General features: G+C 42.5%; 2 protein-coding genes across 2 annotated transcripts; one reads left to right on the forward strand and one right to left on the reverse strand.

Annotated features, from left to right (window-relative positions):
* The first annotated feature begins 14 nt into the window (after positions 1-14).
* On the forward strand, positions 15-1,930 carry LOC117280486 (uncharacterized). The gene is made up of 5 exons (XM_033660199.2): positions 15-169; positions 240-468; positions 581-782; positions 936-1,519; positions 1,634-1,930. The coding sequence occupies exons 1-5, from the start codon at positions 15-17 to the stop codon at positions 1,928-1,930; spliced, it is 1,467 nt and encodes a 488-aa protein (XP_033516090.2).
* Positions 1,931-14,212: 12,282 nt separating this feature from the next.
* LOC138910034 (uncharacterized) lies at positions 14,213-15,410 on the reverse strand. The gene is made up of 2 exons (XM_070201253.1): positions 15,245-15,410; positions 14,213-15,030 (listed from the first exon to the last, which is right to left on the reverse strand). Exons 1-2 carry the CDS (start codon positions 15,408-15,410, stop codon positions 14,213-14,215), a joined length of 984 nt encoding a protein of 327 aa, XP_070057354.1.
* Positions 15,411-17,813: the final 2,403 nt, after the last annotated feature.

Consider the following 17,813-nt stretch of genomic DNA (forward strand, 5'->3'; position numbering starts at 1 on the left):
ACATATTGGATGAAATGGCCAACACATCAGCCACTTGGAAATCTAGAGCTAATGTGCCCCAATGGGATCCATCTACGGTAAACTTGACTAAGCAAATGGAAGATCAAGGAGAACAAATTGCAGAATTGATGACAACATTGAAGTTGCTAGCGAAGAACCAAATGCCAAGGCAAGTTAATGCTATGAAAAATGTTCAAGGTTCGGGTTTTAATTAAACATCAATGGGTAACCAATTCCAGGGTCAAGAAGGCACTTATTTTTCCCAAGGATCATATCAAGAAGGCGACTTCCAAGAACAGTGTTACCAAATGCAAAATGAGGGAGCTCAACATGTGGGTAACTATCAAGGAGGTCAACAAAGGTCTAACAACCAAGGATAATAGATACATGACAACCAATGGCAATGAGGTAGTTCAAATTGGTCCAACCAAGGCAATCAAGGCTGAAACGACAATAATCATGGAAATCGTAATGGAGGGCCATCTCAAAACTACAACCAACAAAGGTCCCACAACAGTCAAGGGCAATCTTCTGGTGCCCTGAGCTAAGAGTTATGATGGAGAGAATGATTAAAAACTAGGAGCAGTTCGACAAAGAAAGGAGAGTTATCAATCAAATGGTCAGTTCTCATACCACGTTAATCAAGCAAATTGAGAATCAATTAGGAGATATTTCATCTCAACTGAATGTGAGGCCACGCGGAGCATTGTCAGGTGATATTGTTGTAAATCCAAAGGGAAATGATGGTATAGGCCATGTCTTTGCAATTACCACGAGGAGTGGTAAAGTTCTTAAATGAAGAACCATTTTTATTGAAGATGATGAAGAAGAGGAGATTACACCTACTAGAGTTGCTGACCCTCCTAAAGTCGATGTACCGGTAGTAGAGCCAAATGTAGTTGAAAAGATGTAACAAGCACCTAGTTCTCTTCAAGATGTGATTGATATACCTCCCAAAGGAAATGAAGTAATCAAAGAAGCAACTAAGGAGGCTTCTAAATCCTACAAGAAGCTACCTAGACCACCTCCTCCTTATCTACAGAGGTTTTCCAAACAACAAAAAGAGGGACAGTTGCAGAAATTCTATGACATGTTGAACCAGATCATTGTTACTGTGCCTTTTGTAGAGGCACTTGAGAAAATGCCAGGGTATGCCAAGTTCATGAAAGACTTGGTCACCATGAAGAAAAATCGTCAAAGTGACACATCAGTACAGTGCAATCATTTCACAAATCAGAATGAAAATGATGGAGGATCCGGGTTCATTATACCTTGTACGATTGGTGTGACAAGTTGCGCCAGAGCACATAATGGCAGATTGGGTGTGTTTAATCTAATGCCTTACGCTGTGCTTAAGATATTCGATTTGGGTAATCCAAGGCCTACCTCTATGAAGCTTCTTATGGCGGATCGAACTCTAAAACATCCGTTTGGGGTCATTGATGTCATTCTTGTCAATGTGGGTAATTTATACTTTCCAGACGACTTTGTGATAATGGACTGCGAAGAGGATAGAGAGGTCCCCATCATACTTGGTAGACCATTTTTTGCTACGGGGCGGGTCATTTGAGATGTGGAAGCGGGAGAACTGAAATTCTACTTGAATGATGAAGAAGAAATCTTCCATATCCAGAAGTCAATGAAGCAATCGCATGACTATGGAGTGATCTCTATGATTGATATAGTAGATGAGGACATGGAAGAAACGTGTCATGATGAATCCTTGAGAATGGTTCTCTTAAATTCAAATAATTACCACATGGACAAGTTGCGGTTCCAATCCTATGAGAAGGCATCATTGTACAAGCGGAGGAATAAATACCTCTACTACAAGAAAATCAAAAGGAAAGAGTTTTACCTAGGAGGTATGGTTCTTCTTTACAATTCAATGTTCAAATTGTTGTGGGTAAAGCTTAAATCGAAATGGTAGGGACCATTCAAAGTTGTTAATGTATGCCCATTTAGTTTCATGAATTTAGAATCTAAATATGGTATGAGAATATTCAAGGTGAATGGTCAAAGACTTTGACACTATTTTGGTGAAATTGATAGAGAAAAAGCAGCCTCAGGAGTTGAGTTAGGGGAAACCCCAATGGAATCGTGAAGTTGGTTGTTGTTGCGTTGTGCCCCGATGTTAAATAAGGCACTTCTTGAGAGGCAACCTAAATTCTCTGCTTTAATTCGTTCATCACAAAATACATCATCAATCCGATCGTCTATAGCAAACTCCCCCACTTGGTTCGAAGCCATAGAACATATCATTTGTAACCTATAGTACTCTTCATTCATAGCTGCCCTGATCATGTACCGTTGATCAACTGAATACCTCATAAACTCATGTAATACTAGTCATAAACACTCCAAAGATTTTGCCCAATGCATATTCACCCTTGTGACAGTCGCACGAACTTCCTTAAGCCCTACAAAATAGTAGTATGTGCATTCTGTTGAATATAAGCCATATACAAATCACACAACCTAAAATATTCTCGCATGAGATAACCCACTCGCTTAGCCTCCCACTGATATCTCTCCATGGCCCTACTACAGTCACAACCGCTATGCAATCAATCCTCGTGAGTCTATACTCGTCAATCAGATATAAGAATTCGCTTCGCCCCACAAATGAACAATTGAAAGATCTACCAACACATCCACACCCAAGGCTGGATAACACATCGAAACGATGATCAAGCATCAGTAACCCCTCCCCCTAGAAACCAAACAAGAGCGATAGACACGGTCCACCATAATAGAATTCCCAACTAGTATAGATACATAGACAGGAGTATCCAAACAATCACGAGACATATATAAATATGAAGCAAAGATAGGACAACATATACGAAATAGCAGAACCCCAATCAATAAAACTCATTCAACTCTATGACAAATTAGAATAATACTTGTAGTGACAGCATCTGATGTAACGGCCTCGGTCCTACCAGGGAAATCATAACAACGGGCATGGCCTCCCCCTCTAGGACATCCTTTATCCGCCTGTCCTCCATATCTAGTTGGTTGTGCAGGTGGAGTATCAACTGGAGAGGAACCCATAGCCAGAGTACTCTGCTGAAGTCCACCCATCCGAAGTCTGGGCAATCTCTCATAATGTGCCTAGTATCGCCATACTCAAAATAACCCCTCTACGGGCATGGCTGTTGGTACTGAGTGGGCCGAATGACTGGAATAACCACTGTAGGAGCCTCGTGCAGAAGGTGAACTGAACGATGGTTGTCTGATATGAGTACCCTAAGGGTCCCTAGCTAGCTAGTGCAGTACGGGTAACCTGAAGTGCGGACTGAACTGGAAGACCGACAAAGCCTCTGCCATGATGGGTCAAAGTCGAAGAGTAGAATCCACTAAATCCTCTATAACCTCAAGGCTTTTTAGCCTTCCTATCCCCCCTCTCCTGCCTGTGGATACGCTCTAACTTCTTAGCAATCTTCACAACCTGATGGAATGGAGTCTCAATCTCCAACTCCCATGCCACCCTAGATCTAAGGCTATAACTGAGTCCCTCAATAAATATACAAACTCTCTCTCTCTGACAGTGGAAACCAAATCAGGTGCACGACAAGATAACACTGTAAATCCCATAGCCGACTCTCTCTCGAACTCGGTGCACAACTCATCCCTACGGGTCAATGGAACAAACTCACTCAAGAAAATATCAAAGAACTGGGAGCAAGTAAGTGGTGATATGCCAGTTGGCCTACTCACCTCGTAAGTCTGCCACCATCTATATGCCGATCCCATCAGTTGAAATGTAGTAAGGTCAACCCCGCTTGGAACCACCACACTCATAGTATGCAGAATGCGGTGACATTGATCCAATAAATCTTGTGCATCCTTAGAAGGACCTACGCTGAACTGGGGAGGATGGAACTTCTAAAACCTCTCCAAACTCTTCTGCCCCTCATCCGACACAACTGGCCCCACCTCGGGCTGAACTGCAACCACTGGTTGCACCGGCACAATATTCAGTGTCTAATAAGCATGAGTCGGCTACTCTGGTGTACCGGGGCGGGAGTCTGAGCTCCTCCCCCACCGTGTGAAGTAGCTGGTGCAACTGGAATCAATCCTGCCTGAGCCAATGTCCCAAACATGCTCAGAAAGTATGCCAAGGTCTATTGAAGTCCAGACGTAGCAATAGGATGCTCAGGTGCATTCTAGACATGCTCAGGCTCCTAATCCTCAACTGGAGCTGTTGGAGGCTCCACAGGTGCTGTTCTGGCAGGTGCTCTAGCTGTAGCACGTGCCGCTCCTCTACCCCGGCCTCTCGTTGTTGTAGCAGGGGGAGTAGGTGACTGCTCAACTGATCAGGTAGCACATGTCCTCACCATCTGTGAGAGAATAGAAAGACAAAGGCTCAAACTTTGAAATCGATAATCAGCACGATATGGAACGAAAGAAGTGAAATTTTCCTAATAGTTCCGTAGCCACTCGAAAATAAGTACAGACGTCTCCATACGGATCAGCAAGACTCTACCAAACTTTCTTGTGACTCGTAGAACCTATGAACCAAGATCTCTTATACCAACTTATCACGACCCAAATCCCACCATAGGGGTCGTGATGTCACCTAGTCTCTAAAACTAAATAAGTCGATCACCTATCAATATTTAAATAAGTAAAACATGATAGAATAAATCATAGTTTAATATAAATACGGAAATAAAGGTGATACAAGTCAAAACAACGATAATCACAAATATATCCCCAGATCTCGGTAGTACAGAGTCACAAGATCTAACTGAATACATAAAATATCTCAAAACACCATATTGTTCGGATACAGAGTTGACAGTATAAATATAAGGAAAGGACTCCAAGAGACTACGAGGATCAAAGCAGCTCTACCTTGAATCCTCCTGATCAAAGAAGCTCTCATTGCCTGGGTTTTCTACCTCTAACACCTATTTCTGCACAAAAATGTGTAGAATTATAGTATGAGTATACCATAGTCAGTACCCAGCAAGTATCAAGACTAACCTCGGTAAAGTAGTGACGAGGTTCAAGTCATGGGATACCCACTAGATAAAATAACATGTGCAATAAATCAAAGACTGATAACAAAAGTATAGCAAAAGTACAATAGCAATAACCTCATCAGAATAAGTGATAACAATTCAAAACAAATAAAGGCTCAGTTAAAACAACAAGTTATCACAAAGAAACTCACACAAATAACACAACATGCTCATATTTGTATCACAACAACAATAGCCACGTGTATTCCTCCGTCAAGACAAAGTCACAATAGCCACCCGTACAATCCGCCCTGACAATATCATAATACCTACTCGTATCGCTCTGCCCTGACAATATCTGTATCGCTCCGCCGAGATAATATCACAATAGCCACTTGTATCACTCCACACAATCAACAACAGTGAAATAACAACCTTATACTCCGCACATAACAATCAATCGACACAACATGTCCACATGTGTCACAATATCACAAAATAATAATATCAAAATTTTATCAAGATATAAGCTCACAAATTTTCAACAAGGTGCACAAGGACATGACAATAACATAAAAGTGCGGAGGGGTGCTCAACAAATAAAGCATGATTATGGCTAAGTGAAATGTAGCGAGCACAATCATGTAGTCACAAATTGGTTTAAGTATATTTAATATACAATATACCCCAAAATTAAGGTATATTAATAGCCTAAGATCTATTCCGGTCATAAACCACACATAGAACCTGTGTACACGCTCGTCATATCATGTACACGTCGCTTTGCACATAACACGGATAAGCAATCAAGGCTAAATCCAAAGGGATATTCCCTCAAACAAGGTTTGGCAAGATACTTACCTCAAATACACCAAATCGGTACTCTAAAAATACCTTCCCATGTGAATCAACTTCCAGATGGCTTAAATCTAGCCAAAATAACTTAATAACCTCAATAAAAGTCATAGGAAACAATCCCAAACAATATAGCTTCGATCTTGAACAAAAATCAAAAAGTCAACCTGGGCCCGCCTCTCGAAACCCAACAAAAGTCACAAATTTTGAACACTCATTCAAATATGAGTCTAACCATACAAGTTTCATCCAGATCCGACTTCGAATCAGGGTTCAAATCTCTCTATTTTTCATATTAGAAAAGTTTTGCCAAAGTCCCCAATTTGTCTCACTTAGATTCATCAAGTAAATGTTAAAAACAAGGATGGAATCATGAATAGTAACCAAATCTGAGACAAGAATACTTACCCCAATCTAAATCGTGAATTGTTTTTCTAGAAATCGTTCAAAACCGAGTTCCCAATCTCAAAATATGATAAAACAACTAAAACCCTCAAAATGGAATTATATAAGTCTACCCGAGGGTTCCCTTCACGATCGCGGGACCTACTTTGCGATCGCGAAGAACAAATCAAACACTAGCCAAAATCCTCATTCACGAGCGCGGTCTGGCACCCGCAAACGCGCCACAAACCTTCACTGGCCTACGCGAATGCGGTCCTCCATACGCGAACGTGAAGGCCAATAACTGGGCGCCCCCATCCAACTCTCCCTCTACGCGAACACGATGCACAAGATGTAAACACAATGACCACATTCCAACAGGCTTCGCGAACGCGACATCCTCATCATGAAAGAGAAGGGAAAATCATAAGCCATCCAAATCACACTCCGCGATCATGATGCTTCACGCGATGAACACCAAAACATCAGAAAACTAGCAGTTCTAATACAAAGAAAAATGGTCTAGAACCCATCCGAAATACACACGAGCCCCCCCCCCCCCCCCGGGACCCCGTCCAATCACTCCAACTGGTCCCAAAATAATTCAGGGACCTGCTCGAGATCTCAAATCATACAAAATAATATCAAAACCACGAATCGCACCTCAATTCAAGTTTAATGAACTAATCCAAATTTCCGAATTCAAAACTTACGTTGAACATGCCTAAACAACCTGGAATGACCTCAAATTTTACACACAAGCCATAAATCACCATACGAACCTATTCCAAGGCCCGAAATCCCAAACGGATATCAATAACAACAAAGTCAACTATGGGTCAAACCTATCAACTCTCCATGCGATCAAACTTCTAACTTCCGCCAATTAGTGTCAAATTAACCTAAGAACCTCCAAATCCAAATCTGGACATACGAGTAAGTCCAAAATCATTATCCGGACCCAACAGAATCATCAAAACTCCGATCTGAGATCAAATACACCAAATTCAAACTTGGTCAACACTTATAACTTAAGCTTCCAAATTAGGAACTAAGTGTTCCAAATCACTTCCAAATCTTCTCGAAACCAGACCAACCATGTACGCAAGTCGTAATACATCATATGAAGCTATTCAAGATCTCAAACCACTGAACGAAATGCCAAAACTCAAAACGACTGGTCGAGTTATTACAAAATAGGAGTTACACTTCCTATTTCATTCATTTTCTAAGATAGTCTTTGCAAAAAGTAGTTCCCAAATCATCATTCCGGTCATCTATTGCAGAACTTTTCTTTTAAGAAAAATCATTATACATGAGAGAGAGGGAAGAACAGTGAGAAAGGTCAGAGTCTAACCAGTATACCGAGAGGGTTTGAGTTTGTATACGGTTAAAATCGGACCCACCCGATTTTACTATTTGACCGAGACCGGGAGGTTGCATCGAAGGACGGACTCATAACGGAACAGACTAAATCACGAGAATAAGGTACCGAGTTCAGAATCGAGGTACCTGTCAAGATCGAAGCTAGTAGCGATCGAAGCAAAATGAGACAGACATCGAGCAAGATCGAAGATAGCACAATAACAGAAAGGCGGGATATCCGTGACTGGTCGAGGATCATGGTATAAATCTCGGAACGGATCAAATAAGAAATGACTAATTAGATAATAATGAGATTTCCTTCTGTAATTAGAATTATACCATAAGTGGAGTTCCTCTACTATTTAAAGGGGGTTCTAATCATTTGTAAGACACGTTGTTCACAAATATCAAAGAAATATAATTCTCTTTCTCGTTTATACTATTGTTCATCAGCTTGTTATATTTTAATTGTTCTTGCATCAACCAGTTCAAGGGTATCCAAACTCTAGGGCTGAGTTCCATTCTAACACTGGTTTGATTTACTTTATAGTTCATTTCTGTTATTAATCTTCATATTTATCAATTGGTATTAAGTGAAATCATGTGTCCTTAGAACCACATTATAAGTTTAATTGTTATCCAATTTTAAGGGTAAACAGTTTGGCGCCCACCGTGGGGCCAAGGATAATAGTGATTGCTTAATACCAATTCAAATAACACACACTGCTTTACATTTGTTCTCGTGAGAATCTTTGTTTTCAGGATAAACATGTCAAACTCACAAGCAGCACCTACACATGGTGACAACGACCTCGGATTTCACTTGGAAAATGACAATATAGCTGCCCCAGGGATCGAGGTGCCTCAGGCTGACCTCGAGGGAGAACAAATTGCAAATCCCGTTGATGTCGTTCACATGTCGCCCTAAATGCAAATTTGGGCATTGATCCCGAAGGTAGCGTACACAGGGAAGTTCGATCAGGTGGTCAAGGTGTGTAGGGCGGAGAAGATGGTGGAGTTAGCCTCCAATTGATATTCGAAATGTTACAGGCTCAACAAGCCGCTATAGCACAACTACAAAATCAGCACCGAACACTGAGTAGGATAGAACCAGAAGGCGTCCACAGAACCGAGCATGTGCCGGAAAGGTCGAACGCCAACGAATTGGGGACTGACCCTGCCATTTATGAAAATGCTCGAGGAGCTCACTAAACGGATTGAATCGGGAGAAAATAAAATCGAGGCAAATGATAAGAAAGTAGAGACATACAACTCCCAGGTTGACCAAATATCGGGGCACCGCCGATTCTAAAGGGTATAGATTCAAAGAAATTCGTACAGAAGCCTTTCACTCCAAGTGCGCCTCCAAAACCCATTCCGAAGAAATTCCGAATGCCAGAAATTCCTAAGTACAATAGGACCACCAACCCTAATGAGTATGTCACTTCTTATACATGCACAATAAAAGGGAATGACTTGGAAGACGATGAGATTGAATCTGTTCTACTGAAGAAATTTGGAGAAACCTTGTCGAAAGGAGCAATGATATGGTACCACAATTTGCCGCCTAATTCCATTGATTCCTTCGCCATGCTTGCAGACTCCTTCTTAAAGGCACATGCCGGAGCAATAAAGGTTGCGACTAGGAAGTCGGACCTCTTCAAGGTGAAACAAAAAGACAACAAAATGTTGGGGGAATTCATTTCTCAGTTCAACATGGAACGCATGGAACTACCACTGGTCACAGACGATTGGGATGTTCAAGACTTTACTCAAGGTTTGAACGAACGAAGTTCGGTGGCATCACGACAGCTATAGAAGAATTTAATTGAATACCCAGCGGTAACCTGGGCCGATGTACATAATTGGTACCAGTCAAAGATCAAGGTCGAGGACCACATCCACCAGCCTCAACTCAGTCGGAGAAGCAGGGAACGGACGAGGATGATGACTACTAGACCCCTCAATCCTTCATAATCCCCGAGGATTCTGACGCCACCAAATCGACAGTCGAAGAGTTGGAGCAAGCATACTGATCGTGCATCTACTCGATCGAAAGGTATACCTGGGTACGGGGTTAACCCCAGAGCTAAAAAAAACTCATTAAATTTCTTATCAGTAATATGGATTGTTTTGCTTGGTCTCACCTAGATATGACAAGGATCCCGCCGGAGATCACTACACATCGACTGAGCTTGGACCCGAAGTTCCGTCCGGTAAAACAAAAGAGAAGGCCCCAGTCAGAGGTAAAACATGCATTCATCAAGGACGATGTAGCTAAACTTCTCAAAATAGGATCCATTCGGGAAGTAAAATATCCCGAATGGTTAGCAAACGTAGTCGTAGTCCCTAAAAAGGGAAATAAACTTAGAATGTGCGTATATTATAAAGATTTAAACAAAACATGTCCTAAAGACTCTTTTCCTCTGTCGAATATAGATTGCATGATCGATGCCACGACCAACCACGAGATCCTTAGTTTTCTCGATGCCTACTCCAGGTACAATCAAATACAAATGAACACGGAGGATCAGGAAAAGACTTCGTTCATCACTAAGTACGACACCTATTGTTATAATGTAATGCCATTTGGACTAAAATATGCTGGTGCCACTTATCAACGCTTAGTAAATCGAATGTTCGATTAACAAATAGAAAAATCAATGGAGGTTTATATTGACGATATGCTAGTTAAGTCCCTGCGAGCAGATGACCATTTGACACATTTGCAGGAGATCTTCGATATACTAAGGAAATACTACATGAAACTCAACCCGGAGAAATATGCATTCGGGGTCGGCTCAGGCAAGTTCCTCGGATTTATGGTATCAAATAGGGGCATTGAAATCAACCCTGATAAGATCAAGGCAATCGAAGACATCACAGTCATGGACAATGTTAAGGTCGTACAAAGATTAACAGGGCGCATAGCCGCCCTAGGCCGATTCATCGTGAGGTCTTCAGATAGAAGTTACATGTTCTTCTCACTACTCAAAAAGAAGAACAACTTTGCATGACCCCGGAATTCCAACAAGCATTGAAAGAATTAAAGCGGTACCTCTCAAGCCCGCCACTGCTTCATACTCCGAAAGCGGACGAGCAACTCTACTTGTACTTAGTAGTCTCGGAAATCGCTGTAAGTGGGGTCTTAGTTCTAGAAGATAAAGGCACACAATTTCCTATTTACTATGTTAGTCGAACTTTAGGTGAGGCCGAGACCCGGTACCCACACTTAGAAAAATTATTGCTTTCCCTAATAAGCGCCTCTAGGAAATTAAAACCATAACTTTAGTGTCACCCGATCTGTGTGATGACTACTTATTCCCTTCGCAATATTTTGCATAAGCCCGAACTTTCGGGCCGATTGGCCAAATGGGCCATCGAGATCAGTGGGTACGATATCAAGTATCGACCACCCCGAACGACCATCAAGTTTCAAATCTTAGCGGACTTCGTGGCCGACTTTACGCCAGCCCTCGTACCCTAGGTCGAAAAGGAACTATTATTAAAGTAGGGTACATCATTGGGGGCGTGGACCCTCTTCACAGACGGTGCTTCGAATGTGAAGGGGTTTGGGCTAGGCATCATTTTGAAGCCGCCCACGGGTAATACAATTAGACAAGCTATCAAAACTTCCAAGTTAACTAACAATGAGGTCGAGTATGAGGCCATGATTGCAGGTCTCGAGCTAGCTAAAGTTTTGGGAGCAAAGGTCATCGAGGCCAAACGTGACTCCCTGCTTGTGGTAAATCAAGTCAGAAGAACCTTCGAGGTTCGAGAAGATCGAATGCAGAGGTACTTGGATAAATTACAGGTGACTCTACATCGGTTTAAAGAATGGACCCTACAGCATGTGCCTCGAGAACAAAACAGCGAGGCCGATGCCCTTGCAAATTTGGGGTCATCAGTCGAAGACAACGAGATTAGCTCGGGGACGGTCGTACAACTTTCAAGGTCAGTAATCGAAGAAGGCCATGCCGAAATCAACTCCATAAGTCTGACCTAGGATTGGAGGAAAAAATATATCGAGTACCTAAAGAAAGGGAAGCTTCCATCGGATCCTAAGGAATCGAGGACTCTACGTACGAAGGTCGCACGATTCACATTGGCCGAAGATGGAACACTATATAGAAGGATGTTCGATGGACCATTGGCAATATGTTTGGGACCAGGAGATACCGACTACGTCCTACGAGAAATCCATGAGGGCACCTGCTGAAATCATTCTAGTGCTGAATCGTTAGTTCACAAAGTCATCAGAGCATGATACTATTGGGCTGATATAGAAAAGGATACAAAAGAGTTTGTTCGAAAGTATGACAAATGTCAAAGGATGCGCCGATGATTCACCAACCCGGAGAGCAACACCACTCAGTCTTATCCCTATGTCCATTCATGAAATGGGGATTGGATATCGTCGGCCCTATACCATCGGCCCCAGGTAAAGCTAAATTTATTTCATTTATGACTGACTTCTTTTCTAAGTGGGTTGAAGCACAGGCTTTTGAGAAAATTAGAGAGAAAGAAGTCATAGACTTCATCTGGGACCACATTATATGCCGATTCAGGATACCTGTCGAGATCGTATGCGACAATGGAAAGCAATTCGTCGGCATCAAAGTGACAAAGTTTCTCAAAGATCACAAAATAAAAAAGGATCATGTCGATGCCATATCATCCTAGTAGGAACGAACAGGCCGAATCGACAAACAAGACCATCAATCAAAATCTATAGAAAAGATTGAACAACGCTAAGGGAAAATAGAGAGAAATATTACCCGAAGTCCTTTGGGCGTATCGAACAACGTTAAAATCCAGTACGGGGGCAACACCGTTCTCTTTAGTATATGGCGCCGAAGCTCTGATCCCGGTTGAAGTCAGGGAACCTAGCATCAGGTTTCGATATGCAACGGAAGAGTCAAATCACAAAGCTATGAATACAAGCCTCGAATTGCTAGATGAAAAACGGGAAGCCGCCCTCGTTCGAATGGCCACACAGAAATAGCAGATCGAAAGGTACTACAATCGAAGAGCCAATCTTCGACACTTTAAAATTGGGGACTTGGTTATGAGGAAGGTCACCCTCAATACTCGAGACCCAAATGAAGGAAAACTTGGCCCGAACTAGGAGGGATCGTATCAGGTCCTCGATATCATCGGAAAGGGATCCTACGAACTTGGCACGATGAACGGCGAACAATTACCAAACAATTGGAACATATCACTCCTCAAACAATATTACTGCTAAGGTACGACCTTCTCCATTTTCGTTTATATTTTATACTAACCATTTATAGGTGTTTAATCGAAGACACCAAAGGATTCTTCAAATACAAAGTCCTTAAGTCTGAAAGCACGCGTTTCACTCTTTTTCCCTTAGAACGGATTTTGTCCCAAATGGGTTTTTTCGGGAGGTTTTTAATGAGGCAACCATTGTTCGTGCTAACTTAGAGCAATTCAACAGTATTCGAGGCTCTTTTACAATCAACCTCGAATATTGGGGGGGCATCACCCTCGGATAGTTACAAGGAAAATACTTCGTGTCGACAGGGCCTCGATAGGTAAAGGGCCAAACGGTCAAATGTACCGTGTCCGTGTAGATTACTTGAACCCTAATGGCAAAACATGTACACATGTATAATCTATTGAAAGAAGTATTTTTCCTTACCAGATGTTCCATGCCTTAGAAAAATTTATACTTTACAATTTCATACTTATGATCTATTGTGAAAACTGGCTTAAGGGCCGATGACAACTGAAGTTTAAACAATTTACCCTATACTCGGGGACTGTCGGCTGAAAAATTGACATGATCGAATTACTATACCTCGAAATCGTAAGACCTTAAAAAAGGCAATCCTCGATTTTATAGGCCACAGCCACCCCACTCAGGAACTAGCACTTTGAATGAGTTCGAAGTATAGTAGGGAAACAAGCTTAAGGGGCAAATCCCAAACTAAAGGCTATGGCCAAATTAACACGGTTCGGAGACATCCGAATTCCATTATAAAATAGGCCTTCAAATATTCTCATAATCCGGTTAAAAAAGGCAACCCTCGGCTGAATTACTAAGGATCTCGATAATATTGACCCTCGAAAAACCCTAAGGGGTATCGCATTGTTCAAACTCCCGGACAATTTTGTGCTAAGGCATAACAAAGCAAAGGATTTCGATAACACCAATCCTCGAAAAACCTAATGGGTACAAATGTATCTCGTGCTAAGGCATGACAAATTTTTATGATTAATTTTTCAAGCCGAAAAAGGGAAAAGCCATTCTTTTGAGGCCATATCGGCCTAATTCAAGAGCCTAAGGATCATTTTATTTTTTGAGTTCGAGAAATCGTCCTTACTCAACTAAAACCTAAGGGTCACTCTACTTCGAGTTCGAGCAAGTACTCACTCGATTTTAAAGACTACACTGGTTCGACTTCGGTCTAGTTGCCTAAAGTCCCAAACTTGTGAGCAAACTCTCCATAAGGCATGAAGGCATGAATGAAATAGAATTTTTATGAGGCAGGAAATAGAATAAAGACAATTCAAAAAGAAAAAAGATCTTTTATATATACGAAAATATTTACAAGGACCGATCAGGGTCCCGCACAAAAATTCAAAAAGGAAAAAGCCTAAGATTCCTAATTTTCCTCAGGGGAAGCTTCTTCTCCATTGAGGTCCGCCCCATTCTCGGACCCCCTCTTGTTTCCATCATTATCATCATCATCGGAAGAGGCCAGCGCTCTTGCATCAGCTTCATGCTCTTTAGCCTGTATTATCTCGTCGGTAAGATCGAAACCTCGAGCATGGATCTCCTCGAGGGTTTCCCTCCGATATTGGCATTTGGCGAGTTCATCAATCCAATGTGCTTGAGTTTGAGCGGTCTCGGCTGCCTCTCTCGCTTGGACTTGAGCGGCGTCAGCATCGTCCCGGTAAACAACCATGATCGCCTCTGCCTCGGCCTTTGCCTTTTCAGCTTCAGATTTTGTGTTTGCAAGTTCGGAAGCCAACCGAGCCTCGAGCTCCTCTATTTTCTTTGCCTGAGCTGAGCTCTTCTCCTTCATGCCTCGAAGCTGACTTTTGACCGATGACAATTCGGCTTGAGCAGCCTCTTTTTCAGAAGCATAGCGGTCCATACTTTCTTTCCACCCCAAGGTCTCCGCCTTCATCATGTTTACCTCCTCGCGGAACTGCTCGATCCTCTTGACCTTCTGCTGCAGCTGTGATATTGAAATGTTAGTCACCGTTCCCGAATCGAGCCCATGAGCTTTTAAGATTTTCATTACCTGCTCGATCAGGTCGGTCTGATCTTGGTGAGCCTTGGCCAACTCGGCTCGGTGGTCCTTGATCTCCTCTTCTTTTTGCCCACTGAGAAGTTTAAGGTCATTTCTCTCCTCCGTGAGCCCTCGGAGGTCGCCCTCACATCGGCTCAGCTCTGCTCGGAACTTTGAAATGCCTCCTGATGGAGTGCCAAAGCTTATACGAAAAAAATAAAGGAAATTAGACAGGAAGAGAAGAAATAAACTAAGTATGATATCGACAAAGGGAGTTGAGACTCACCCGATTTAAGGCTTGTTGAGCCTCATCGAGGAGACTCGATGCTTCACTCAGGTCAGTAGCATCCTCGACCCCAATAAAGTAACCACGGAAGAGGTCCTCCCCTCAATGGGCACCGTCTACTTTGGGAGTCCTCGTAGCTTGGGCCTCCCGAATTTCCTCCTCGGAAAATGCAGGGAGAATCGGCGAGTCTCCAATATCTATTGCTCCAAGTGAGCCACTTGGGGTGTTCTCCTCGCTGCGAAGGGCCTCGGAGCCGCCCCCTTCAGAAATACCTGCCATTTGCTCATCTCGGCGGAGGCATCTTCGATGACTCGGGGACTTTACCCGAGTCCTTTTCCAAGACCCCCTCAACTCGAGCCGTAATCTCCCCAACCACCACCTAGCCATCGTCTTCATCTTCTTCTTCTTCTTCTTCTTCTTCTTCTTCTTCTTCTTCTTCTTCTTCTTCTTCTTCTTCCTCCCTTAGCCGTTAAATCACATCCTCAGGCAAGGAAACAGTGTCTTTCTTAGGCTTACGAACCAGATTCTTCTTAAGATTTGGATCCTCGGAGGTTGAGGTCCCTTTCCTCTTTTTATCCCTTGCCGGCTTCAGAACCAGGGTCGAGGTCTCCTCCTCACCAGATGGGGGCCTCATGACCGCATCCTTGCCTAGCCTTGTACACGAGAAAATTGAATAAGTAGAAGAAGGGAATCTTAATCAAATCATCAAATACACAAAAAGTGGGCTTATCATGATTATTGGCCTCCCATCAGCCCTTTGCTAAATAGCTCCATGAGCACTCGGCATATGTAGAGGTCGAGGCCAGGTTTCGAACACAGCTCTCGAGGTCGGGAATCGCACGGGGCATCCAAACAACCGCTACATCATGGAAAAAGACATCAATGAGAAAAGACAAAGGAACAGATAATACATGGAAGCTAACAGAGAGACGGTACTTATGATTCATGTTCGATTTCTCAGGAAATGGAATCTTCTCGGCTGGGATTAGGTCGAAAATCCTCACTCGAACGAACCGGCCCATCCAACCTCGATCCTTGTCCTCGCCTATGCTCGAGAACAACACTTTGGTAGCCTGACATTGGAGTTTTATTAACCCGCCTCGATAGAGGCAGGGGCTATACAATCTGATAAGGTGATCGAGGGTGAAAGGGAGCTCCTCGACTTTGCTCACGAAGAATCTGAGCAGAATAACAATTCTCCAAAAGGAAGGATGGATTTGGCCTAGGGTTGTTTGATATTGACGGCAAAAATCAATGATGACGGGGTCGAAGGGGCCCAGCGTGAAAGGGTAAGTGTAAACACTTAGAAACCCTTCCACATGGGTAGTGATGTCTTCTTCGGGGGTCGGGATCACCACCTCTTTGCCCTCCCAGTTGCAGTCTTTCTTTATATGTTTAAGGTATTCCTCAGTTATCGAGCATATATTCCTCGACATTGGCTCGCATCGACCAGGAATCGACGAGACTTTATCGATCTTGAAATCAGAGTTTAGTGCACACCCCCCAGGAATGCATTCCTCAAGACGGGGTTCCACCGACGTTTTCCCGCCGACCGGTTGAGAAGATAAAGCAGCTTCTTTTTGTGGTACCGTTTTCGATATTTTTTCCATTTTGTGTAAGTTTGAAGAAGAAGAAGATAATAGGACTTGATGTTTGAGAAAGGATTAACAGCAAAACCTGAAGATTTGTAGAAGGGAAGAACTTCAGAGATGTAAAAGTTTTGGAGATTAGAAGGAAGTGAAAGTAAAGTTTGAATCAATGAGAAAGAGGTCTATTTATTGGATTCACGGTGACGGTTCAAACGCACTAGTGGAAGACCACCAACTGACACTTATTAATGACTTAGGGAACTGTACCGACGGGATGTTTCGGTCACTCCCGTCGCTTACGTCACGAGGATGACGTCATGACAGGTCGAGGTAGAAAATCGAAGGCTCAATTCATTTTTTGTCATTTCACTCCAAAAAACGAGGGGACTATATGCATACGGTTAAAATCGGGCCCACCCGATTTTACTATTTGACCGAGACCGGGAGGTTGTATTGAAGGACGGCCTCGTAACGGAACAGACTAAATCACGAGGATAAGGTACCGAGTTCAGAATCGAGGTACCTGTCGAGATCGAGGCTAGTAGCGATCGAAGCCAAATGAGACACACATCGAGCAAGATCGAAGATAGCACAATAACATAAAGGTGAGATATCCGTGACCGGTCGGGGATCATGGCGTAAATCTCGGAATGGATCAAATCAGAAACGATCAATTAGCTAATCATGGGATTTCCTTCTGTAATTAGAATTATAAGTGGAGTTCCTCTACTATTTAAAGGGAGGTTCTAATCATTTTTAAGACACATTGTTCACAGATATCAAAGCAATATAATTCTCTTTCTCGTTTATACTATTGTTCATTAGCTTGTTATATTTTAATTGTTCTTGCATCAACCAGTTCGAGGGTATCCAAATTCGAGGGCTTAGTTCCATTCTAACACTGGTTTGCTTTACTTTATAGTTCATTTCTGTTATTAATTTTTCTATTTATCAATTGGTATTAAGTGAAATCACATGTTCTTAGAACCGCATTATAAGTTTAATTGTTATCCAATTTTAAGGGTAAAGAGAGTTAGTCCTTTTGAGCTTTGCAGAATCAAGATTTTGTATATAGTCAAGTTAGAATGGAAAA

The sequence above is a fragment of the Nicotiana tomentosiformis genome, chromosome 4 (genome assembly GCF_000390325.3).
Source record: "Nicotiana tomentosiformis chromosome 4, ASM39032v3, whole genome shotgun sequence".
NCBI classification, from domain to species: Eukaryota; Viridiplantae; Streptophyta; class Magnoliopsida; order Solanales; family Solanaceae; genus Nicotiana; species Nicotiana tomentosiformis.